This window comes from Mus musculus, chromosome X (genome assembly GCF_000001635.26).
Source record: "Mus musculus strain C57BL/6J chromosome X, GRCm38.p6 C57BL/6J".
Lineage (NCBI taxonomy): Eukaryota > Metazoa > Chordata > Mammalia > Rodentia > Muridae > Mus > Mus musculus.
Genome location: NC_000086.7, coordinates 161251408 through 161279033, shown reverse-complemented (window position 1 = coordinate 161279033; position 27626 = coordinate 161251408). Strand labels below are relative to the sequence as shown.

At 39.0% G+C, this 27626-nt stretch overlaps 1 protein-coding gene and 1 pseudogene across 5 annotated transcripts in view; one reads left to right on the top strand and one right to left on the bottom strand.

The window, feature by feature from the left end:
* On the top strand, positions 6467-7325 carry Gm5419 (predicted gene 5419; annotated as a pseudogene).
* The window catches only part of Scml2 (Scm polycomb group protein like 2), a 175694-nt gene continuing 168883 nt past the window's right edge, over positions 20816-27626 (bottom strand). For 2 of the 5 annotated variants that reach the window (XM_006528670.2, XM_006528673.3), the window contains 2 exons: positions 23853-24004; positions 20816-22468 (listed from right to left, as the gene is read on the bottom strand). In XM_006528670.2, the coding sequence (XP_006528733.1) occupies positions 22340-22468; positions 23853-24004 (281 nt within the window). In that variant the 3' untranslated portion in view covers positions 20816-22339. The remainder of the gene's footprint in view (positions 22469-23852; positions 24005-27626) is intronic. The other 3 variants (NM_001290651.1, NM_001290652.1, XM_006528672.2) reach the window with 2 other exon arrangements.

Below are 27626 nucleotides of genomic sequence, written 5' to 3'. Positions count from 1 at the left end.
ACCCTCACCCACTCATCAAGACAATGCAGGACTAGTTGCATCCTTTCCTACTGAGGCCAGACAAGGCAGCCCAGCTAGGCAAGCGGCAGATTCAGGGACAGCCCAGGCTGCAGTTTTGAGGGGACCTACATGAAGACCAAGCTGCACTCCTGTTACATATGTGCAGAGACCCTAGGTCTTGTTTGCTCTTTGGTTGATGGTTCAGTTTCTGGGAGCCCCTAAAGGTCCAGGTTAGTTGAATCTGTTGGTTTTCCTGTGGAACCCCTGTAATCTTCAGCTCCCTCAATCCTTCTCCTCTACAAGACACCCTGAGCTCTAATATTTGGTAGTGTGTCTCTGGATCTGTTTCTACTGGCTACTGGGTAGAATCCCTCAGAAAACCTTTATGCTAGGCTCCTGTCTGCTAGCATAACATAGTATCATTAACACTGTCTTGCCTGTGGGAAGCCACATGTGCCATTGCAGGGTGGCGCTGGTTACTGCTAGCCACCACGCATACATAGGCAGTAAAGTTTTTTGCCAAGATGATGTTTTGAGAATTAACCAATCAGATGAGAGACAAGTTAACCAATCAGATGAGAGACATGTTAACCAATCAGATGAGAGAGAAGTTAACCAATCAGATGAGAGAGAAGTTAACCAATCAGATGTGAGACATGCAAATGAGGTGGTAAGCATAACCCATGCATAACCAATCCGGGTGTGAGACACACCTCTCCTAGGCCTATATAAGCAGCACCAGTTCTGGGCTTGGGGGTCTCTTCAAATCTGCAATCAAGCTCTCCCAATAAACGTGTGCGGAAGGATCCTGTGCAGCGTCTTTCTTGCTGGCGAGTCAGGGCATGCGCAAGACTTGCCCATGGGATGGGTCTCAAATTAGGCCAGTCATTGGCCATTCTCTCTATCTCTGCTCTATCTTTGTACCCACACATCTCAAAGGCAGGACACATTTTTGGGTCAAAAGTTGTGTGGGTTGGTTGCTGTCTTTATCTCTCCACTGGGAGTCCTGCCTTTTGAGAAAAAGCCTTACAGCTGAAACTCATGGAGGCATTTCCTCAACTGAGGCTTCTTCCTCTGTGATGACTTTAGCCTGTGTCAAGTTGACACACAGAACTAGTCAATGCAGGTGGACCCACCAAACATCCAAATACATGAAACAGAAGACAGGGGGAACCTGGTAATGTCGCATACAGATCCTAGACACTGAATCAGCAGTGAAATCACCTATGTAACCAAACTGAAGGCACCTTAACCAGACTTACCCCTGGGGTGACATATGAAGCTATTTGTTTCTCTTTAGGGTAGAGGTGTCAGATTCCTCTGAAACATTAGTCAGAGATTAATAAAAGGGAGTCTTGGGGACTTGGAACATCCTAAGTTGTGCATTCCCTAGAGGTTCCTTGACCATCACACTCTTCCATTCTTTGATGAGGGCTCTGAGACACCCCTACCCCATGTCTCAAGGTCTGATTTGTGGAGCCTTGAGAAATGTGGGGTATTCACCAAAGAAGACTACTGAGACACAGGATTAAAGCAACAGAAAATCTTTATTAACCAGCCAGCAAATTCACTGGGTGTTCAGGATCCTAGTATAGCATGGAGCCTTTCTTTTTTTAAATTAGATATTTTCTTTATTTACATTTCAAATGTTATCCCCGTTCCTAGTTTCCCCTCTGAAATTCCCCTATCCCCTCCCCCTGCTCCCCAACCCACCTACTCCCATTCCTAGTCCAGGCATTCCCCTATACTGGGGCATAGAACCTTCATAGACCAAGGGCCTCTCCTCCCATTGATGACCAACTAGGCCATCCTCTGCTACATATATAGCTAGAGCCATAAGTTCCACCATGTGTTTTCTTTGATTGGTGGTATAGTTCCAAGGAGCTTTGGGGTACTGGTTAGTTCATATTGATGTTCCTCCTATGGGGTTGCAAACCCCTTCAGCTGCATGGAGCCTTTATTATGGTGAGCTTTTAAGCACAATGATAACTTGGTCAGGAAAGAAATAAAGAAATCAAAGACTTTCTAGAATTCAATACCCAAACTTATGGGGCATAATGAAAGCAGTGCTAAAATGAAAATTCATAGCACTAAGTGTCCTTTAAAGAAATTAGGAAGATCCTACACTAGCAACTTAACAGCACACCTGAAATCTCTAAAACAAACAAACAAACAAACAAAAACCCCAAACACACCCAAGAGGAAAATAGATGCAGGAAATATTCAAAGTCAGGGCTGAAATCAACCAATTAAAAACAAAGAGAAAATACAAAGAATCAATAAACCAGGAGCTGGTTCTTTGAGAAAATCAATAAGACAGATAAACCCTTAGCCAGAGGGCACAGAGACAGATCCAAGTGAACAAAATCAGAAATGAAAAGGGAGACATAACAACAGAAATGGAGGAAATTAAAAAAAAAATCACCAGATCTTCCTACAAAAGCCAAGAAAACTGGAATATCTACATGAAATGGGGGGTTTTCTAGACAGATACCACATACCAAAGTTAAATCAAGAGCTGGTAAAATATCTAAATGGTTCCATAAATTCTAAGGAAATAGAATCAGTCATTAAAAGCCTTCCAACAAAACAAAAAATATAAAACAAAAAACCACCCAGAGCCAGACGGTTTTAATGCACAGTTCTACCAGACCTTCAAAGAAGAGCTAATACCAATACACCTCAAACTATGCCACAAGATAGAAGCAAAAGGAACACTGCCTAATTCATTCTATGAAGCCATACTTACTCTGATACCTAAACCACATAAAGAAACAACAAAACTTCAGACCAATTTTGCTTATGAATATCGATGCAAAAATATTTAATAAAATTCTCTCAAAAACCGAATCCTAGAACACATCAAAACTATCATTCACCCTGATCAAGTAAGCTTCATTCCAGGAATGCAGGGATGATTCAGTATATGAAAATCCATCCACATACTCCACTATATCAACAAACTCAAAGAAAAAAAAATCACATGATCATCTTACTAGATGCTGAAAAAATCTTTGACAAAATTCAACAGGCCTTCATATCAAAAGTCTGGGACAGACCAGGAATTCAAGGCCTCATACCTAACCATAATAAAAGCAATATACAGCAATCCAACAGCCAATATAAAATTGAATGGAGAGAAACTTGAAGCAATCCCACTAAAATCAGGGACAAGTCTTCCCACTCTCTCTGTATCTTAGAGTGCTTGAAGTTCTAGCTAGAGCAATAAGACAAAAGGAGACTGAGGGGATACAAATTGGCAAAGAAGTCAAGGTATCACTATATACAAATGATACTGTAATACACATAAGTAACCCCAAAAATTCTACCAGAGAACTTTTATAGCTGATAATCAATTTCAGCAAAGCGGCTGGATACAAAATTAATTCAAAGGAATCTGTAGCTTTCCTGTATACAAATGATAAATGGTCTGAGAAAGAAAATAGGAAAACAACCTTCACAAGTGATAAATAATATAAAATATCTTGGTGTAACTCTAATCAAACAAGTGAAATATCTATATGACAAGAACTTTAGGTCTCTGAAGAAAGAAAGAAATCAATGAAGACCTCAGAAGATGAAAAGATCTCCCATGCTCATGGATTAGTAGGATTGACATAGTAAAAATGGCCATCCTACGAAAAGCAACCTGCAGATTTAATGCAATCCCCATCAAAATTCCAACAGGATTCTTCACAGACATGGAAAGAACAATTCTCAACTTCATATGGAAAAACAAAAAACCCAGGATAGCAAAAACTAATTTCAACAATAAAAGAACTTCTGAGGGAATCACCATCCCTGACCTCAAGCTGTACTACAGAGCAATCATGATAAAAACTGCATGGTATTGGCACAGTGACAGGCAGGTAGATCAATGGAACAGAATAATAATCCCGCACACCTATGGGCACTTGATCTTTGACAAAGAAGCCAAAACCATAAAGTGGAAAAAAGAAAGTATCTTCAACAAAGACTGTTGCTCTAACTGGTGGTCTGCATGTAGAAGAATGCAAATGAATCCATAATAATCTCCTTGTACAAAGCTGAAGTCCAAGTGGATCAAGAACCTCAATATAAAACCAGATACACTGAATCTAATAGAAGAGAAAGTGGGGAAGAGCCTTGAACACATGGGCACAGGGGAAATTTTCCTGAATAGAAGAACAATGGCTTATACTCTGAGATCAAGAATTGACAAATGGGACCTCATAAAATTGCAAAACTTTTGTAAGGCAAAGAACACTGTCAATACGACAAAACGGCAACCCACAGATTGGGAAAATATCTTTACCAATCCTACATCTGATAGAGGGCTAATATCCAATATATACAAAGAACTCAAGAAGTTAGACTCAAGAGAACCAAATAACCCTATTTAAAAATGGGTTACAGAGCTAAACAAAGAATTTTTCAACTGAGGAATATTGAATGGCTGAGAAGCACTTAGAGAAATGTTCAACATCTTTAGGCATCAGGGAAATACAAATCAAAACGACCCTGAGATTCCACCTTATACCAGTCAGAATGGATAAGATAAAAAAAAACTCAAGCTACAATACATTCTTGTGAATATATGGAGAAGGAGGAACACTCCTCCATGCTGGTGGGATTGCAAACTCATACAACTACTCTGGAAATCAGTCCAGCAGTTCCTCAGAAAATTGGACATAGTACTACCTGAAGATCCAGCAATACCTCTCCTGGGCATATACCCAGAAGATGCTACAACTTGTAATAAGGACACATGCTCCACTATGTACATAGCAGTCTTATTTATAATAGCCAGAAGCTGGAAAGAACACAGATGCCCTTCAACAGAGGAATGGATACAGAAAATGTGGTACATTTACACAATGGAGTACTACTCTGCTATTAAAAATGAGGACATCATCAATTTTTGCAGGCAAATGGATGGAACTAGAAAATAACATCCTGAGTGAGGTAATCCTAACCCAAAAAGACATGTATGGTATGTACTCACTATACATCTCACAGACCATAGGAAGTTTAACAAGAAGGAAGGCCCAGCGATGGATTGATACCTGAAACCCACTTAGAAAGGGAACAAAATAGTCATGGGAGGCAGAGAGAGGGAGGAAACTGGGTGGGAGAGGAGAGGGGGAGGGGGAAGGAAGGGTAGAATTAGGTGTGGGTAGAGACAGGAGCAATGCCCAGGGAGCCAGGATAATGAGTGGAAATATGCAGCAATTTGAGGGGGGACTTCTAGAAAGCCTCAGGACTCAATGTGGCTGACATAAGCCTAAATGTCCAACAGTGGGTAGTTAGAACCTGAAGAGACCACCTTCAATAGATAGACATGGCCCCCAGTTGAGGCAGGGGACCATCCACCCATCTTCAAAACTTTTAACCCGGAATTGTTCCTATCTAAAGGAAATGCAGGGACAAAACTGGAGCAGAGACTGAAGGAAAGGCCACCCAGTGACCAGTCCAACTTGTGACCCATCCCATTTATGCACACCAAATCCTGACACTATTACTGAGGCTATATTGTGCATGCAGACAGGAACCTGGAATGACTGTCCTCTGAGAGGCTCTACTAGCAAGTGACTAAGACAAATGTAGATACTTACAGCCAACCACTGGATTGAGGTTGGGGACCAATATGGAATGGTTGGAGGAAGGACTAGAGGAGCTGAAGGGGATGGCAACCCCATAGGAAGAACAACAGTGTCAACTAACCTGGACCCCTTGGAGCTTCCAGAGATTAAGCCACCAACCAAGGAGCATACTTGGTCTGGTTGTAGCCCCAGGGCACTAGTGTAGCAGAGGACTGCCTTGTACCGCCTCAGCTTCAGTGGGTACTTAATTCTGTGGAAACTTGATGCCCCAGGTAAGAGGGATCCTGGTGGGGGTGAGGTGGGGGGTGAGGTGGGGGTGGAGTGGTGAGGTGGGTGAGAGAGCACCCTCTTGGAGGAGGATGGGGCGACGAACTTGGAAAGGGGGTACTGGGAAATAGGGAAACTTTTGAAATGTAAACAAATAAAATAATTTAATTAAAAAAACAAATCCTATGTTGAGATACTTCAGTTAAAAAAGATCAGTTAGGGCAGCGGTGGTGGCGGTGGCTGACACAGGGGATGGCATCTGAGGTGGAGAGGGAGGGAGGTGGCAGCGGCTGCGGAGCCTCGGTGGCAGCTGCAGAGAAGGGGAAGATGGTCCTGAGAGTGAAGGTCCTGAGAATGTCGGTGCTGCCATGGGAACTGGTGGCCTGGTTTGCAGTGTGCGCCGCCAGGATCCTGCTCTCCATCTAGGCCTACCATGTGGAGCAGGAGAAGGAGAGGGAACCTGAGCACTGGGCGTTCTGTGACCAGGGGCCCTGGGTGAAGTGCTATGCCTCCCTGGCCTCCAGTCCTCACTAGGTGACTTCACTTTACCAAGTGCTGACCTGGAATGTCTCACCCCCATTCTTCTGTCTATCTGAGTAGGCTTGTCTAGTCCTGAAGATGGGGTCAAGGGTTTGGTTTTTTGGGTTCCAGTTTTGGAAAAGATGGTGTATTAAGCCAGCCAAACAATGTCTTTGGACTTATATTTTATATACTACAGTTATTACATGACAGCCAGTGAAGATGCAACTCTGGTCCTCCTGACCTCCACTGTGTCTGTGGTGGGCTCTTTGTGCCTGGCCTACATTCTGTACTTTATGCTGAAGGAGTTTTGCATCATCTGTGTCACCACGTATGTGCTGAACATCCTCCTGCCCTTCATCATCATCAAATACAAACGACTAGGTTATTTGAATGAGGCCTGGAAGCCGACAGCTGAAGCCTAAGGAAGACTGATGGCCAGCGGATCTCCACCCAACCTTCTCAAACACTTCTTTCTTTAAGTTTATTTTGCAAGGTTTTTTTCTTTTTTTGTTTTTGTTTTTGTTTTTTTAATTCACAACAGACACTTTCACTGAGAATCTTAAACTGATTTTTTAATAATATTGTAAATTAGCTATTTCTTGTGTCAGTCTTCATTTTAATTCCAGACACAAAAAAGGATACGCTGAGCCAATCAAAGACAAGTTTTAACTTTACCTTGAAGATGTTTCTGAGATAATAAAATGTAGCCCTAGCCCCCGGTCCTCAACCTTAACCTGAGCAGCCATTGCTAGTAATTCTTTAATGTGTATAAATTCAATTTCAGGTGTAGCAAATGTGATCATGAAAATGAAAATATTTTGGAATAGATACTGTATTAAATATTGCCATGTTTACAATATGTAATATGTTTTTAGCCAATGGATTTTAACCTGTTGATTCATTTAGAGTCCATTTGTGTGATATTTGTAAATAAAGGTAGAAACATTGGATCCATCCCTGCAGAACTTACTGTACTGTCAGCTCATTGTAACTGATAAATAATGGAGATAGTAGAGGCAAACAGAAGATCTTGGGAAATGTGCTGACAGCCCTGGTGCAGTATTGACAGCAGAATCAGGGTGGTTGGTTCCCTTCAATCTCCCACTCTGAGAGGAAGAAACTAAGTCTGAACATTCAAGTTAAGTTTGACTAATCAGAACTGGATGGATAGTAACTGTACAGGATGTCACATGACTAGACCTTTTAATTCCAAGGCTCTCAGGACACTGATGGTGGGAAGTGGATGTAATCTTTGGAGAAAAACTGAAACCACTATGGCATTTCTGGGCAAAGCCTCTTAAACAGTAGCTGAGCTCTCAATACACATGTGTTCCCTTGATTCCACTGCCAGTCAGCTGAGCAGTAGTATTACAACTGAAGTAGGCACAAGCCAAGTGCTTTGAGGTCGGTCCATAGTGTTTCCCCTTATCCTTTCTTCTTGCACTAAGGAGGGTCAGTAAGTGTTTCAGAATCACATACTAAATTTGTAAACCTTAGGGCTGTTGCGAGGAACCATTTGGTGACTCAGAAGAAATGCAACACAAAGAAAGACCTGTAAGAGAAATATGGAAACTGTCTCACTCCAGTAGCCACACAGAAGCAGTGAGATGAAATCCAGAGGTGATCTGAATAAACACCATCTGGTTAGCATCTTACACCTTTCACAATAGTCACAAATAATATAAAATATCTTGGTGTGATTCTAAGCAAGTCAAAGATGTGTATGAAAAGAACTTCAAGTCTCTGAAGAAAGAAATCGAAGAAGACCTCAGAAGATGGAAAGTTCTCCCGTGCTCATGAATTGGCAGGATTAATATAGTAAAACTGACCATCTTGCTGAAAGAACTATACAGATTCAGTGCAATCCCCATAAAAATTCTAAATCAGTTCTTCATAGAGTTAGAAAGAGCAATTTCCAAATTCATTTGGAATAACAAAAAAATCAGGATAAGGAAAACCATTCTCAACAATAAAAGAACTTCTGGGGGAATCAGCATCCCGGACCTCAAGCTGTAGTACAGAGCAATCAAGATAAAATCTGCATGGTATTGGTACAGCGACAGGCAGTTAGATCAATGGAATAGAATTGAAGACCCAGAAATGAGCCCACACACCTATGGTCACTTGATCTTTGACAAAGAAGCTAAAATCATCTACTGGAAAAAAAAGACAGCATTGTCAACAAATGGTGCTGGTTCAACAAGTAAAAGAGGGCAAATTGATCCATTCTTATCTCCTTGTACAAAGCTCAAGTCCAAATTGATCAAGGACCTCCACATAAAACCAGATACACTGAAACTAATAGAAAAGAAAGAGGGGAAGAGCCTCAAGCACGTGGCCACAGGGGAAAATTTCCTGAACAGAACACCAATAGCTTATGTTCTAAGATCAAGAATCGACAAAGGAGACCTCATAAAATTGCAAAGCTTCTGTAAGGCAAAGGACACTGTCAATAAGACAAAATGACAATCAACACATTAGGAAAAGATCTTTACTAATCCTACATCTGATACAGGGCTAATATCCAACATATACAAAGAACTCAAGAAGTTAGACTCCAGAGAACCAAATAACCCTATTAGAAAATGAACTAAACAAAGAATTCTCAACTGAGGAATACCTAATGGCTGAGAAGCACCTTAAGAAATGTTCAACATCCTTAGCCATCAGGGAAATGGAAATCAAAACAATTCTGAGATTCCACCTCACACTAGTCAGAATAACTAAGAGCAAAAACTCAAGTGACAGCAGATGCTAGTGAGGATGTGAAGAAAGAGGAACACTCCTCCATTGCTGATGGGATTGCAAGCTGGTACAACCACTCTGGAAATCAGTCTGGAGGTTCCTCAGAAAATTGGACATAGTACTATTGGAAGATCCAGTACTTCTTCTCCTGGGCATATACCCAGAAGATGTTCCAACTTGTAATAAGGACACATGCTCCACTATGTCCATAACAGCCTTATTTATAATAGCCAGAAGCTGGAAAGAACCATAGGCTTTTTAATTCACAAGTGACTATAACCTGAAACTACTCCCCTACAGAGATCTCCTTCTGAGATTAGCCTCCCTCTCCTTCAGCTCTCTGTAACAATCCCACCTTCACTCTCAATGGTATATGATAAGAGTATTGAATTCCCATGCTTCGGATGCACTTCCATCAGTTTGCACAGCTTTTCAGTATACATTTATGTTCTTTCTTCAGGCCTTCATTGCCTCTGTGCAGGTTGCCACAAGGGCTTGAGTTTTCTTTCATTTATATTTTGGCCAAAGGCTTGTTTTGCTCCTTTTAGGTTACATTTTCTCTTCTCTGGACAACCAACCAAATGTTCAAATTACTGTCACTCCACCCTTTTAGTTTATTACCTAGGTTTATATCCTATACTAACTTAGGGAGGCATTCATAGAAACAATTCTGGAATCAACAGTACTTGAAAACAATCCCCAATATTCAATGGCCACTTGACTATCATCAATAGGGCTTCAGATCCCCCAAATCCCTTTCATTCTCTGGTTCCCACCAGCTCTCACTCCCATGCATATCCACATGCTTTCCCCTACTGTGTCTCCACTGGCAAGCCTCACTCTGTTGTTGTTTGAGACAGGGTTTCTCTGTATAGCCCTGGCTGTCCTGGAACTCACTCTATAGACCAGGCTAGCCTGAAAACTCAAGAGATCCTCCTGCCTCTGCCTCTTTTTTTTTTTTTTTCATTTTTGTTTGTTTGTTTGCTTGCTTGCTTTTTTCGAGACAGGGTTTCTCTGTGTAGCCCTGACTGTCCTGGAACTCACTTTGTTGACCAGGCTGGCCTTGAACTCAGAAATCTGCCTGCCTCTGCCTCCCAAGTGCTGGGATTAAAGGTGCATACCACCACTGCCCGGCTGAAAAACCTCATTCTTACTGAGTTTTGTACTCTTAAGGTTTTCATCCCTCCAGTTTTGCTTTAACCATGTTCATTTTTCCCACATAATATTTTTATTGATTGTCATGGGAGTTTCACATCATGTACCCTGATCATGATCCCTTCTTTGTCCTAACAGGTCCACCTTCCCTTGTAACCTCCCCCTCAAAAGAAGTAAAAAAGAGAAAGAGAACCAAAACAACAAAACCCAAACAAGTCCACTTTGTATTATCTATATACTCACTGGATAATGGGCAAATTCTTAGTGGTCTGTCCCTTAAATAGAATTGAATCCTTCCCCTCCCACACTTCTGCCAGAAGCTATCATCTGTGGAGAACTACTCTTTGGCATCTGTGTCATACTTTTAAGAGTTTCTTTTGTGGCTTCCTGTCTGACTAGACAGTTACATTTGGGGTGAGGGTGCATATTGGAGGGTGCAGCTTGTCATAGAAGCCTTCCATGTTTCTATGTGTCTTTCACCTGTGCATCTGTAGTCATTGCTATCACAGCTAAAGTAGCCTCCTTTTCAGTCAGTTAAGGCAGGGATCATGGGCCTCCTATAAGGTTTGTGGGAAGAGCACAGACCACAAACTTGGTCCCTAGATGTAGTAGGAGCTCAGGCACAAACAAGACCTTTAGATGCTGTCTGTACCATTGCCATCAACATGGCCTCAAGTGGCAGCACAGGCCACTCACACCAATATTGACCACCACCAGCAGAGCCTAAAGCCATAGCTTCGGACTGAAGTGCAGACCAAGGACATCTGCATGGCCCTGTGCTACAGACATTGTCATCAGCATGTGGCAAGGTGGAGTGTGGGTGGTCACAATCCTGGTTGACTCACCTATCTGCTGGTTCTTCCACTTCGATGCCTCTCCTGGGTTAACTATTATTGTTAAATGTATGTATGAAATCATGAGCATAAATAAGCTCTTGATTTGCAAAGCTACTTTTAGTCAGCTATTTGGTCTCAGACATCACAGTAACAGTTACCAAATCCAGACACTATTGTGGATGCCAACAAGTGCTTGCTGACAGGAACGTGATGGTTCTGCCAGTGCCTGACAAATACAGAAGTGGATGCTCACAGCCATCCATTGGACTGTACACAGGGCCCCCAGGATAATGTATCCAACTTATCCTTCTTCTGGTCCCTGACAACTACTCTACATTTTGGTGAGTTTTATTACTTTAGATTGCACACATCAGAAGTATCATATTTGATTACATGTTCCTCTCCCTTAGCATCATATCCTGAAAATTCACTCAAACTGTCCCAAATAGGAGGATTTGGGCTTTTGAGGGGAAGCACATTTAAATCTTTTATGGCTTCTAAACCACAGGAATGGTTGTCACACTTGGTGGTCCATGAGAATTCCTTGAGGACTTATATCGGATTCCTTGTCTCCACTACACTGTCTTATTCCACAAGTAGATGGGGCCTGACAATTTATGGAAACAAGACCCTAGTTGAGGTAGGTGCCTCTGGGAAGAGAACATGGTGAGACATTTTACCTCTTAGAGAAAAAAATATACAATATCCTTAGCCTTGAAAATAAAAATGGGGCCAAGGAGCACCTTGGGGAGCCATCTTGGGTCCCGGATCCCTCAGTGACTAGTCTGCTCAGGTGAGAGTGCAAACTAAGAAGCTACACAGCTTCTGGGACAGGCCCTATTTTGGGCTTTCATCTTCAGCCAGGAGACAGGTCCAAACACCAGATATCTGTGCACCTTCCCTGCAATAGGAGAGCTTGCCTGCAGAGAGTACTCTGATCACTGAAACTCAGGACAAAGCTACACTCCCAGGTCTGCTGACAGAGGCTAACAGAATCACAGGAGGAACAAGCTCCAACCAGAGAAAACTATAACAACTAACTCCAGAGATTAACAGAAGGCAAAAGGCAAACGTTTCATCCCAGGGATGAAGGGATGGTTCAATATACAGAAATCCATCAACGTAATCCAGTATATAAACCAACTCAAAGACAAAAACCACATGATCATCTCGTTAGATGCAGAGAAAGCATTTGACAAAATCCAACACGCATTCATGATAAAAAGTCTTGGAAAGATCAGGAATTCAAGGCCCATACCTAAACATGATAAAAGCAATCTACAGCAAACCAGTAGCCAACATCAAAGTAAAGGTGAGAAGCTGGAAGCAATCCCACTAAAATCAGGGACTAGACAAGGCTGTCCACTCTCTCCCTACCTATTCAACATTGTACTTGAAATCCTAGCCAGAGCAATTCGACAACAAAAGGAGATCAAGGGGATACAAATTGGAAAGGAAGAAGTCAAAATATCACTTTTTGCAGATGATATGATAGTATATATAAGTAACCCTAAAAATTCCACCAGAGAACTCCTAAGCCTGACAAACAGCTTCAGTGAAGTAGCTGGATATAAAATTAACTCAAACAAGTCAATGGTCTTTCTGTACACAAAGGATAAACAGGCTGAGAAAGAAATTAGGGAAACAACACCCTTCTCAATAGTCACAAATAATATAAAATACCTTGACGTGACTCTAACTAAGGAAGTGAAAGATCTGTATGATAAGAACTTCAAGTCTCTGAAGAAAGAAATTAAAGAAGCTCTCAGAAGATGGAAAGATCTCCCATGCTCATGGATTGGCAGGATCAATATAGTAAAAATGGCTATCTTGCCAAAAGCAATCTACAGATTCAATGCAATCCCCATCAAAATTCCAACTCAATTCTTCAACGAATTAGAAAGGGCAATCGGCAGATTCATCTGGAATAACAAAAAACCTAGGATAGCAAAACTCTTCTCAAGGATAAAAGAACCTGGTGGAATCACCATGCCTGACCTAAAGCTGTACTACAGAGCAATTGTGATAAAAACTGCATGGTACTGGTATAGTGACAGACAAGTAGACCAAAGGAACAGAATTGAAGACCCAGAGATGAACCCACACACCTATGGTCACATGATCTTTGACAAGGGAGCTAAAACCATCCAGTGGAAAAAAGACAGCATTTTCAACCAATGGTGCTGGCACAACTGGCGGTTATCATGTAGAAGAATGAGAATTGATCCATTCTTATCTCCTTGTACTAAGGTCAAATCTAAGTGGATTAAGGAACTCCACATAAAACCAGAGACACTGAAACTTATAGAGGAGAAAGTAGGGAAAAGCCTCGAAGATATGGGCACAGGGGAAAAATTCCTGAATAGAACAGCAATGGCTTGTGCTGTAAGATCGAGAATCAATAAATGGGACCTCATAAAATTGCAAAGCTTCTGCAAGGCAAAAGACACCGTCAATAAGACAAAAAGACCACCAACAGATTGGGAAAGGATCTTTATCTATCCCAAATCAGATAGGGAACTAATATCCAGTATATATAAAGAACTCAAGAAGGTGGGCTCCAGAAAATCGAATAACCCCATTAAAAAATGGGGCTCAGAGCTGAACAAAGAATTCTCACCTGAGGAATACCGAATGGCAGAGAAGCACCTGAAAAAATGTTCAACACCCTTAATCATCAGGGAAATGCAAATCAAAACAACCCTGAGATTCCACCTCACACCAGTCAGAATGGCTAAGATCAAAAATTCAGGTGACAGCAGATGCTGGCGAGGATGTGGAGAAAGAGGAACACTCCTCCATTGTTGGTGGGATTGCAAGCTTGTACAACGACACTGGAAATCAGTCTGGCGGTTCCTCAGAAAATTGGACATAGTACTACTGGAGAATCCCACAACACCTCTCCTGGGCATATATCCAGAAGATGTTCCAACCGGTAAGAAGGACACATGCTCCACTATGTTCATAGCAGCCTTATTTATAATAGCCAGAAGCGGGAAAGAACCCAGATGCCCCTCAACAGAGGAATGGATACAGAAAATGTGGTACATTTACACAATGGAGTACTACTCAGCTATTAAAAAGAATGAATTTATGAAATTCCTAGGCAAATGGATGGACCTGGAGGGCATCATCCTGAGTGAGGTAACCCAATCACAAAGGAACTCGCACAATATGTACTCACTGATAAGTGGATATTAGCCCAGAAACTTAGGATACCCAAGATATAAGATACAACTTGCCAAACGCATAAAACTCAAGAAGAACGAAGACCAAAGTGTGGACACTTTGCCCCTTCCTAGAAATGGGAACAAAACACCCATGGAAGGAGTTACAGAGACAAAATTTGGAGCTGCGACGAAAGGATGGACCATCTAGTGATTGCCATATACAGGGATCCATCCCATAATCAGCTTCCAAACGCTGACACCATTGCATACACTAGCAATATTTTGCTGTAAGGACCCAGATATAGCTGTCTCTTGTGAGACTATGCCGGGGCCTAGCAAACACAGAAGTGGATGCTCACAGTCAGCTATTGGATGGGTCACACGGCCCCCAATGGAGGAGCTAGAGAAAGTACCCAAGGAGCTAAAGAGATCTGCAACCCTATATGTGGAACAATAATATGAACTAACCAGTACCCCGGAGCTCTTGTCTCTAGCTGCATATGTATCAAAAGCTGGCCTAGTCAGCCATCACTGGAAAGAGAGTCCCTTTGTACTTGCAAACTTTATATGCCCCAGTACAGGGGAACGCCAGGGCCAAAAAGGGGGAGTGGGTGGGTAGGGGATTGGTGAACTTTGGGGATAGCATTGGAAATGTAAATGAGGAAAATACCTAATAAAATAAATGAAGCCACAACATAGGCAAACTTATGGGACACAATGAAGACAGTCCTAAGAGGAAAACTCATAGCCCTGACTGCCTCCAAAACAAAACTAGAGAGAGCATACACTAGCAGTGACAGCACACCTAGAAGCTCTAGAACTAAAGGAAGCACATTCACCCAAGAGGAGTAGACAGCAGGAAGTAATCAAACTCAGGGATGAAATCAACCAAGTGGTAACAAAAAGAACTATTCAAAGAATCAACCAAACCAGGAGCTGCTTCTTTGAGAAAATCAGTAAGATAGATAAATCCTTAGCCAGACTAACTAGAGGGCACAGGGAAGTATCCCAATTTACAAAATCAAAAATGAAAAAGGAGACATAATAACAGAACCTGAGGCAATCCAAAACATCATCAGATCCTACTACAAAAGGCTATTCTCAAGAAAACTAGAAAACCTGGATGAAATGGACAACTTCCTAGACAGATACCAGGTACCAAAGTTAAATCAGGATCAGATTAATGATATAAACAGTCCCATTTCCCCTAAAGAAATAGAAACAGTCATCAATCATCTACCAACTAAAAAAAAAAGCTCAGGACCAGATGGGTCTAGTGCAGAGTTTTATCAGACCTTCAAAGAAGACCTAATTCCAACTCTCTTCAAACTATTCCACAAAATAGAAACAGAGGTTGCCCTACCCAATTCATTCTATGAAGCCACAATTACTCTGATACCTAAACTACACAAAGATCCAACAAAGAAAGAGAACTTCAAACCAATTTCCCTTATGAATATTGATGCAAAAATACCCAATAAAATCCTCGCAAACCGAATCCAAGAACACATCAAAACAATCATCCATCCTGACCAAGCAGGCTTCATCCCAGGGATGCAGGGATGGTTCAATATACGGAAATCCATCAAAGTAATCCACTTTATAAACAAACTCAAAGACAAAACTCACATGATCATCTTGTTAGATGTTGAGAAAGCATTTGACAAAATCCAACACCCCTTCATGATAAGTTTTGGAAAGATCAGGAATTCAAGGCCTATACCTAAACATAATAAAAGCAATCTGCAGCAAACCAGTAGCCAACATCAAAGTAAATGGAGCGAAACTCGAAGCAATCCCACTAAAATGAGGGCCCAGACAAGGCTGCCCACTTTCTCCCTACCTATTCAACATTGTACTTGAAGTCCTAGCCAGAGCAATTCGACAACAAAAGAAGATCAAGGGGATACAAATTGGAAAGGAAGAAGTCAAAATATCACTATTTGCAGATGATTCCTCTGAAATCTTAAGTCAGCATCTTGAAGAGATAACTATACCCAAAATTACCTTAGACAGATAGGAAAGATCAGTGGACCAAGAAAATGTATCCATTCTATACACAGCACAACCTTACACAGCCACAAAGGAGAAGAAAATTATATCTCTTGCAGTAAGGGGGCTAGAACTGGAGATAATGTTCAGTGAAATAAAGCACATTCAGTAAGACAATATAACATTTTCCTTCACACACAGAAAAATCAAGATTCAAAGAAACAATATATTAAAATAAAGGGAAGACTACTTGGGAGGAAGAAGGAGCTTAGTGAAAGGAGAATGGGAACAAAAGAGGTTAAGGGGGGGAAATAGGAGCAAAGAACACTGTAAGACCTAATGAACCCATTATTTTGTATGCTAATTCAAAGAGAAAACACTTTTCCTAAAGGCCTTATCCATAGAAGTCTCCTGTCGTTTTAGAATTAAACTTTTGGTGAACTTTTCACTCAGTGGCATAGGAATCCTGGTTTACCATTGGGAGGGGGAATAGAAAATGTTTGCTAATTTATCACTGAATGTATTTATGACTCCTTCAAAGGAAATCCACACACCTACTAGGGAAGACGGAGGTTATTCCAATAGAAATTCTCATGTTCACTGGCCATTGCCTTCAATACACATCTCCTTTGCACTTGCCCATTGTCCTGCAGTTCTTAGTGAAAGCAATACTTACCCAGGCAAGCCCATTGTGCTCTACACCATGTGAAGGTCACCTTTACATGGCTCCTCCATTTTTTGCTACTTTTTGTATATTTACAAATTACTTATGTTTTTATTTTTAGTGATTTCCAAGACCCACGACATGTGTCCTGAGGTGAGAGAGCCAGTTTTATGTCTATATGCTAAATTGCCAGACATTATTTAGTACCTTCGTGGGATCAATTTCTCCAACCTTAAAGTTGGGGTCTGAATGTGAATTCTCCCTTATAGGCTCACATGTGTGAACAATGTTTGGGATTATGGAACCTGGGGAAGTGTGGCTAACCTGGAAAAAGTGGGTCACTTCAGGGTAGGTTTTAAAGTTTATATCCTGGTCTTAACATGTTTCCTGATCTTACCATACACCAGGAAGTTCCATCTGCACAGCGCTGTCCATGAACTATTGTTGTTTTTTTTTTGAACTATTGTTATTACATCATTCCCACCATAAGGAATGTGTTTTCTAAATCAACACAAAAAATAGTGGAAATAGACCTTTTCCCCTTTTGTTGCTTCTTGTCATAGCAACAAGTTCACTAACCCACATCCTAGTTCCTGGAAACTCTTGGTGTGGAAGCTCTCTCCGAATTGATGGTGCAGGTATCTTCTCAATCTGGCACCATGGACCTTGTGTTAATAGGAGTATTTCCCAGGTTAGCAAAGTCCTGCCTGCCCACCTTGGTTTTCATTTTCATTCAAGTATTTAGTGAGAATGCAAGAGTGCCTTAATAGTTGCCAGTAAGACATTCTGTTAAGCCAGATGTCTGACTGGGATTTTTATTTACTCCGTTCTCCTGTTCTAGGGCCTTTGAGTACTATGTAAAACATTAAGCAAAACCATTCAGAACATAATCTAAAGATGAAATTGCTTATGGCCTTACTTATATGTGAAAAAATTATGTATTTGGTTCTAAAATACCAACCTATATTATTTTCAAGATTACTTATTTAATGTATGATTGTGCTATGTGGGAGGTATCAATAATCATACTAACAAAACTGACTGCCCTTGAATTGTTCATCCTAACAGGAAAAGAGACAGTCAATGTACAATTAATGATGTAATGAAGTGTATAAGTTACATATTACTGTGTCTTTGAGCTATAGAACTCCCCAAATCCTAATGACATATAATCATTGGCATTGTTCATGTAATATGAAGATGACAGAATGCCTTTGGCTTAGTCTCCTTGCTGTCAACACTACACGCCAGTCTTAAGGTAGCAACCATTTGGTATAAACTGTTCTTGTATCAGAAGAAAATACACCCAAGTTTCACTCATTGACCCATGTGATCCAGTAAGCAAACAAAAGTTCCCAATGGGATGCAATACTGATTGGGAACTATAATATACAACTTTTACAAGGTTAAATGAAGTCAAGAAGAGGCTGGAAGGAGCCAGGTTTACTGGTACATTGGAAGTGAAATGGGGATTGACAGGTCTAAGGAGGCATTTGGGGTGTGTATTATACTATTAGAATCAATAGCAGTTGAGACTGCTATTTACCTAAGAACTATTTCCTCATCTTCTTGGTCAGACACTATTATAGTAAAAAATGGGCATATGACCAAAATCCACAGCAATGGGAACAAAGGTAACATGTATCATAGATACCTGAGAGGATCCCAAGGCCCAAGGGATTGATGGGCCACAAGTTGGAGTCTAAGAGTCCAAATCACTATGAAGGATAAGCTGATTTAGATTGTGAGGAAAGCTACAGTGTGTTTTGGATACAGTACCCTTTGGATTTATTATAGCCTACAGAACCCAGGTCTTTCATTTATAGAAGAGGAAATCCTGAGTGGTGTTAGGAGTATACTAAGAACTCCCACTTCCTAAATATAGTCCAACATATCAAGTAAAAGTGGTCCCAGTACTAAAAAAATGTCCAGGGCTAATTAGGACAACTATGGCTGAGGCCATACTTTTAGAAAATGGGTAAGCTACCAAGGTGAAAACAGATCACAAAGAACAAAAATTTACCTGGTTGTGAGATCATTTATGGTGAAACTGAATGAACTTGGAGGAGTTAGAAAAAGGCTACATAGGGCATATTACAAATATGAATCTGAAAGGTTCTTGTACATGGAGGAACTTACTAATTGTATTGAGAACACAGTAAAAAGAAAAAGAGGGTATATTACAAATGTGAATTATAAAGTTTTCAGGTACATGTAGAGAGTACAAAATATGGAAAATTAAAGATATTCTAAAAATTAAGTATGAATTAACTGTCTAACTAAACAGAAAATAGTGATAATTGAGAGGCCACCTAATCTTGTACATGGAAGGATTTGCCAGTGCTGAAATGATCCAGTGGGTTTAGGTGGTGATGAGGGTCTTCCCTTTTTGACAACTGCTCATTCTAGCTTTATGTCTGAAATACATATAGCAATAGGAGGCAAACTTACTTAATCGCATTGTTATTCTCTTATGTGTTTATTTCTTTGTGATAGTAGAGAGTATTTGCTGAGAAAGAAATGCTATAAGCTTTAAATCATTCCATGTCTGTAACTTCAACAATGTTTTTTTATACTAATTTATTCTGACATACACAAATTTATCACTTTACCTACTATAAATATGCAATGAGTATCAATTATATCTACAGTGTTGCACAACTATTACTACTGAGTACAGAATTTTTCATTCAGTCCATACTGAAATCCTGGGCCAATTAAACATTAAATTCCCATTCCATTTTCAACAACCCCATGGTAACTCTTATTTTCTCCCTGAGTTTCATGTAAATGATACATACAATACCTGCCCTTGTGCCTGGTTGAATGTAACTTATGTGACAGTACACATCAGAATTTCATTCCCTTTAAAGTCTATATAACACACACACATATATACAGTGCATTTCATACTTCATTCATCTGATAAGAAGTGCATTTTACCAAAATTTTGACTGTTAGCAATATTGATATCCCAAGCACTGGTGTACTGATACTGCTTTTCCAAGTTTTGAGATGTGATATATAGTGTAATTGTTTTACACAGGAGCTACACTTTAAATTCCTCCTAGCAATACATATAGCTCCAGTTTTTCTGTTACTTTGCCTTTTTTATACAAATAAAAAAATTAATATTATCAAGTAATTATTAAGTCTCTAAGTGGAGAATAAGCACACCCACTCAATTCTAGCATCAGGGAAGTTAGAGGCATTGTGAGTTCAAAGTCAATTTAAGTTACACAACTGACAGAAAACACTAATGGTTGCAGATATACTTTAGTGATAGATCATTTTGGGTTTGAAGACTCTTGAGTAAGGTATCCTAATTTTTTTTTTTTTTTTTTTTTTTTGTTTTTCGAGACAGGGTTTCTCTGGATAGCCCTGGCTGTCCTGGAACTCACTCTGTAGACCAGGCTGGCCAGGAACTCAGAAATCCGCCTGCCTCTGCCTCTTGAGTGCTGGGATTAAAGGCGTGTGCCACCACGCCCTGCTTATCCTAAATATTTGTTGTTCATGTGAAATTCTGAAATAAGAATTACAGGAAAGACTGTCTGCTATATATTCTGATGGTAGGCATCACACACACACACACACACACACACACACACTCTCTCTCTCTCTCTCCTATATCCTACTTTGTCCCACACTGAATCAGTCTCTGGGAAGTTCATAAGATATGACAAGTTTAGCCTGTAGAATGTGTTGCAAACATTTCAATCTAATTCACTTATTCAGTAAACTGCAAGTAAAATCTCTTCTATAGTATGAAAGACTATACTCTTAGGTACACTACGAAGTAGTCTTCCAAGTCCTTCTTTGCGAGACTACCAAGCCCACATATTAATACACTGTGGAGAAAATAAGCAAAATAACATCCAAGGCTTAGCTGTTAATTGCTGTGGTTATTTAATAACTTTATTATATTCTTAAAATCTTAAGGTTATAAACAATATTATAAACACCTGAGGTCCAATCAACTGGAAAGAGCATCTTCATACAAGCAATTTGCAAGAAGATAAAGTTTAAGTATTCTAGTTGTGTCAGAAATGACATAAGTGAAATAGTCTTTTAAACTTTTGCATTGTTGTCTAAAGCACATTTGGCATTCTAAAGAGAAAATTACATTCTTGTCTGGTTGAACATTTTGTTGAGACTTAGAATAGATAATACATGTATAACTGACTCTAATACATGTATAACTGATTCTCATAGCTTATATGCACTACACCATCATATAAAGTTATAACATGCAGCACCATTTTACTTTGAAAGCTATTATTTGGAAAAACAAAACCCTCAATGTCAGAATTAATGCACCTTTCAAAATGTAGCAAAGTTGATGGCTCAGAACTAAGAAAAATAATTAGAAATATTGCATAGGATAAAGAGCTTCCCTATGTGGGAGCCAATTTATGGGCAGTTTCTTATCACCTGAATAATACGCTGAGAGGTACTGATGATAGAAAAATGATGTATATATTTTTTCAGGGATTAAACATCTATATATACCTTTATTACCTCTGTGGCAGTGTAAAGTGCCATATTCAATTCAAAAAGTCACTTGTGTCTTCTCACATATATATAATAGTATATAAATATGCTAAAGTATCTGTATGAGTAATAAACACAAAATAAAACACAAATTTAAAATCTGGACACAAATATCTTAGAAAATAAAGATGTCAGAATTGGGTGTCTAATGTTCAAGTTTAGCAAAAATATAGAAAGTTGTAAAATAGGTATAAAATTTATCCAATTCTCTCCAATTCACTCTGGTAAAATAAACATCTCCTGCACAAAATTATCAATTTTAATCTAGCCTACAGTTTAAAAAATATCAAAAACTAGTAAGAACACTTTATATAAGCTTATAAAATTGCTTTCCCCCTGTAGTATGAACAAAAAAGGGCACTGACAGAAAAAAGAATAATTTAGATGGCTCTTCCCTTTCTACTAGTAGATCAGGAACAAAACATCATAAAACCAGACTAAAATAATTGAGCTGACGAGAGCTTAAGTGCATCTTGAAATTCTCTTTTGAAGAAAAAATTTCTCCTGTTTTTAGAAGTGCTGGTATTTTCCTCCTTGGACTTAGCTGTTTGGTTCTAGATATAAAGATTAATCCAAATAAAAATGTTTCTTCTCTTTGCCACATGAAGTACACTTGTAAACACAATAAAAATAACTGAAGACATAAATAATGAACAGCCAGTTTTAATCATGCTAATACAAACGTATTAGATGGAATTTAAAGAATAAGAGTATACTATTAATGTACTACAACTTTCATAAAATATTTCTATAAAAACATTCTATAAAATAAAAACGGATGAGATGAAAACTACTATTAAAGTAAAATGTTTTCAGTATACCTGAGAATTATCTCTAAACTAAATTTGCACATTTTCAATTATGGTTTATTTCTTTAAGTTTTTCAATGTAATAACAAAGTTTTACTGCTGGTCCTAGTTTCAGCCCCATATACTTCATCAGCAGCTCACTCTTCAGTAGTAGCAGAGCTTTCCCATCAATTTCCTATAGAGAGAAGAAAAATATAGTAAGAATTCCTTCATAGCTGATCAAACTATTTATATATAAGAATGTATAAAATATTTCCAATATATACTGTATATATATATATATATATTTATACACTTATAAAAACTTATATAATCTGATTTGCATAACAGCATTATCTGATAATTTGTAAATTTAAATTAAGAAACTAGTCAAGTGTTTTAAACAAATGTCCAGAGTATCAAATTATCTGGCTTTACTATGTACTGAGTAAAATACTACTACATATCTATGATAAATGGTTAAACACTGAGAATAGAGAAGTGAGTTCCATATGTTAACTTTCTGAGAAGGGAAAGGAGTATGTCAGTATCCATGCAAACTGTAAACGTGTTGTTCAGTTTCATCATCGTATTGAAAGGTATAAGCTGTCTGAAGCTAGTTAACTGCTGAAACAAATAATGATTTACTTGAAATATTGAAAAGAGGCAGGGGCTGAGGGCTAGGAAGAATTGCTCAGGGAGTAAACCACTTGTCTTGAAAACATGAAGCCTGGAGTTGGATCTCCAGAATCCATGTAAAAATGCCAGACATGATGGCATCTACTTTAATCCCAGCACTGAAGAGGTTGAGGCATGACAATCTCTGGGGTGTACTGGCCAGTCAGTGTAATGTAACTGATGAGACCCTAGATCGCAGTGAGAGACCTTGTCTCAAAGGAGGCTGGATAGCCTTCCTGAAGATGACACTTGAGATTTTTGTCTTTGGGTTCCCATAGACATAATACACATGTGTATTTGCACCTGCACACACATGTGCACACACGCACGCATAAAATAGTGTACACGAGACAATAAATCAATAACTTTATGTTAGAAAATATTGTGAACACACTATTTAACAGTGACAAGGAATTCTTTTAAAATTCTTTATTATTGTATTATACAATATATGTTATAGAATCCTATTATTTGGTATTCAAATCATAATGGAGTTGCTGGTTTCACTGGGTATCACGAGAAGGCCACCCTGGTATATGCTGTAGGTCAACCCCTCCTACTCATAGTCCTAGAGTAGAACAGGTAGCAGGTTGGGGGAGGATTTTTTATTTGTTATTACAAGAAGGGGTGGTCTGCATGAGAGTGGTAATCCTGTAATACCAACTCTTGAAAACCTGAAGCTGTGTGTACTCGATACTTGGACACCCATTTAAAGAATTAGGCAATTAATCTATCATTGAAGGCCTGAATGTTGGGCAAATTAATCTTTCTCACAAATGAAAAAGATCAGTTGATAGGGTTCCCCCACCATCCATAAAACTCAGTATCAAACTGAAAGGCCTGCACATTGGTCATTTAGAGGCATTAGGGCAGCAGGAAAACCGGATCAAAAGATACGTTACATGTTGCCTGAAGAGGTCGGCGAGGGGGCCTGATATTTGAGGATCAGTATGTTTCATAAACTGTATCACTTCATCCACAGACCAGGTTGAAGGGTCCTTACAGAAGCCTTGTTTCAGGACACTGGGGTCAGGTACAGTTATATAACTTGAAGCTTCAACGGGAGGGGGAAAAAAAACAAATCATACTTGACCTGATCATAATCCTGAAAGAAGAGATGTTAGGTAGAAAGTAATGGTCTCACTCCTGGAACCTTCTGTTAAGTAACTAAGAAGGGTCTCAAGATTCCAACTGTAAAATCTCATGAGTGCCTGAATGAAGATGATCTGCTGCTGTAAGAGTGTGCTAATGAGCCTCCCACAAAGAACATCAACAATTTTACTTTAGAAGGTACCTTAAAGCTTCAACAATCATAAAACATTTGTAGCAATCCAAGGCCTCTTAGGTCCCAAGCAAGAATAGATCCAAAAAATTTCTCATAAACTGCTCTTTTAGTATCTCTTCTTCTATGTTGACTTTATTTTGATATATATGCTGGGACTCTCTGAAGTTTAAAAGTTTATAATACCCTATTTTTTATATTTTAATCAAATGTATTTCAGTAACCCCATTATTTTTGAGAGAGAGGGACATTAATAATTTGGACTGTTTGCCTCAATTATTCAGCATAGATATTCTTAGCATCTCTTTTATACTTTAGATTGCCATCACAGTGATTAAAGAAATCAAAATTATTTCCTGCTCAGTTAGGTCAGAAAGTTGTTTCAGAATTTTTATTTGATCCTTCTTCCATTCTTTACTGCATAGCAATAAATATGTTTATATATTTAGTAAAAAGGATATAACACACAACCAGGGTATCCATTATCTTGTCATAAAAAATAAATTGAATTTTGTTCAACTTCATCAATGCAGGTAAAAGTGGTGATAATGTAGCCAACAGTGTCCACCATGTAACACTGCAATATGAAATTATCTGCAACTCTGCTGGGTCACATTCTCAGCTATCCTGGGAAACTTGGACAAGTCTACAGATAGTGTTATACCATTTGGAAATTGCGACAATTAGAACATTACTTTAACTCACCAATGGCACAAACATTAAAATACAAGGTTAATCATATTTCTAAATCAACCTAGGTTTTAAAGATATTTCTGTCATCAGAATTTGGTATATCTTCCAAAAAATGTTAACTATAGATTAACTGTATATAAAGGTATATAGGTAAAGGTGAAACTAATTTTAAATTGAAATAAGATTAGTATCTTCTCTTTCTACTATTCTATTACTGAAATAAAGTTGAGCCTGTATTTTCAATAATCAGATGAGATTGTAAACACTCCATAGTTATTACTCAACTAATATAGGAAAAAAAACTACTCATGAGAATAAGTCAAAGTCCAGTCATACTTTTTTTCTGGATGTATAGACTACGGTATCAATAAACATATTTGAAATAAAGTGATTTATTTTTCCTGTTACTGAAGTTCTTTTATAAAGGTCAACAATTTTTCTTAATTCAAATAATGGTGGGGGGGGCGTTCAATAGCAGTTGTGTGACCATTAGTGACAAATTCATCTTAAACTAAAATTTATAGGACCTGAAAGAAAATAATAATGACAACTCTAAACATCTTTGCAATGAAATGATAAGTTATGTCTTCTCTTGAGTTGCAGGCAGTGTCTGGGTTCAAGGATTTGCCCAGCTACCTTTATTTTTGGGGATCATAGACAAGTGACTTCTGAGATCTTTTTCACTGAAAATGTTTACCAGTACCTATTATTCAAGGAAGTTAAAAATGGTATTATGTATGTAGCCATATAAAATATGTGCCTGTCATATAATGTTCCATAATGATTTCATAAACTATTAACAAGCAATGTAATTACTATGTCTCTCTATTCCTAGGCATGCCAGTAGTATTCCTCATATATCTGGAAATCAGAAAACTATCATTAGGAATAATATTTTAAATTCTTTTACTAAGAAAATGTTTTTTACAAGTTGATATTTAGTAAACATACTTAGAAATAACATTTTATATTAATTATGAAACAGATATCTATCCATCTTTAGACCCTTGTTAAACAATGTCACTTTTTAAAAAAGAAAAAAATACTACAGAAGGTGGGGAGGGATAGAAAAAAAATTCAATGTGCTATATATGTGTACAGTGAGGATGGCTCCTAGATAACATCCATGATATAAAAGCCAAGTAGAATACCTGCTTTCCACATCCTTCACTTTTTGACCCAGTCTAGAGAAAATGGATAGAACACATTTCTTTACTCTCCTGTACTAATAATACTTAAAATGGCAAACTGTAGCAAGAGAAAAAGCTATGTCAACTTTTTACAGAATTAAGATGCCACCTTTTCTTGGTGAGAATGACAGAGGATATGGTAAATAGGGAAATGGTGTGGTTATAGAAACAGGATGCCTGAGACCTGGTCCAAGAGCCACATATAGGCTGGCAACAAGGGAAGGCCTCAATAGATAAGACAGCACTTCAGAAATGAGAAGTAATGTGTCCTTCTTGGCTTTGAGAGGTTTTTGAGTCCTCAAAGTACCTCAGGAATTGTTTAAAACTGCTTGAGAAATACTAAAGTCCAAGAAGTCGCTATCACATATGGTAGGTGATCCAAATTGCCACTCACTTCTGAGATGCTACAAAGATAGGAACAGCCACATTAGAATTGTTCCTAGCAATGTTATGAAAGAGAACCTGACCTCTATAATTTTGGCATTTTAAGAAATACTCTGGGGTATAGTTGGACATGGAATCTTTAAAGAAAAAGATAAACACATTGACCGAGAAACGCTGTTCTTGAATATACCTTCATTTTTCTTTTTCCATTGGAATTTAATGTGCTTAAAAGTCTTTAAGGTAGATGCCTTTTTTACAACTACAGATGCACTTGAGATATTTGACACAATCTCAGAAACACCCGTGGAAACTGAAGTATGTGCAGGATACAAAGCATCACCCACTGATGAATTCTCAGAAGTTTCAGGGAAACTTCATTTTAGACATGCTAGGTCCCTTAGGAGACAACACTATAGTAGGAAAAGAGACTATCTTCACCAGCTCAAATACTATTAGACGACTGCCTTAAGGTCCTTTGCTATTGCCATGACAAAATACCATGAGCAAGGGAAAAGAAAGTATTTAATATGGGAGCTTCCAGTTCCAGAGGCCTAGAGCACATGACCATCAAGGCAGAGAGCATGGCAATAGGCAGGCAGGCAGGCATAGTGCTGAAGCAGTAGCTGAGAGGTTACATCTAATCCATGAGCATGAGGCAGGCAGGCAGGCAGGCAGAGTAAGAGAGGGGGCAAGAGAGCATGTGCACACTAACTAGGAATGGCATTGGCTTTTGAAACCTCAATGTCCACCCTCAGTGACACATCTTCTCCAACAAGGCCACGCCTTCAAATCCTTCTCAAACATTTCCAGCAACTGGGGATGAAATATTCAACTCTATCAGCCTATGGGTGACATTCACATTCCACTTCATGGTCCCCATAGGCTTGTAGCCATATAATAATGCAAAATACACTTAGTTCAACTTCCAAAGTCTCCAATAGTCTTTCAATATCAAGACTATTTAAAAGTCCAAAGTCTCTTCTGAGATTAGAGGCGATTTCTTAACTGTAAGCCCCTGTAAAATGAAAAGGATATTACATACACCCAACATGCAATGGCACAGAATACACATTACCATTCCAAAGGGAGGAATAGGACATAGTAATGAAATACTATCACTAGCAGGG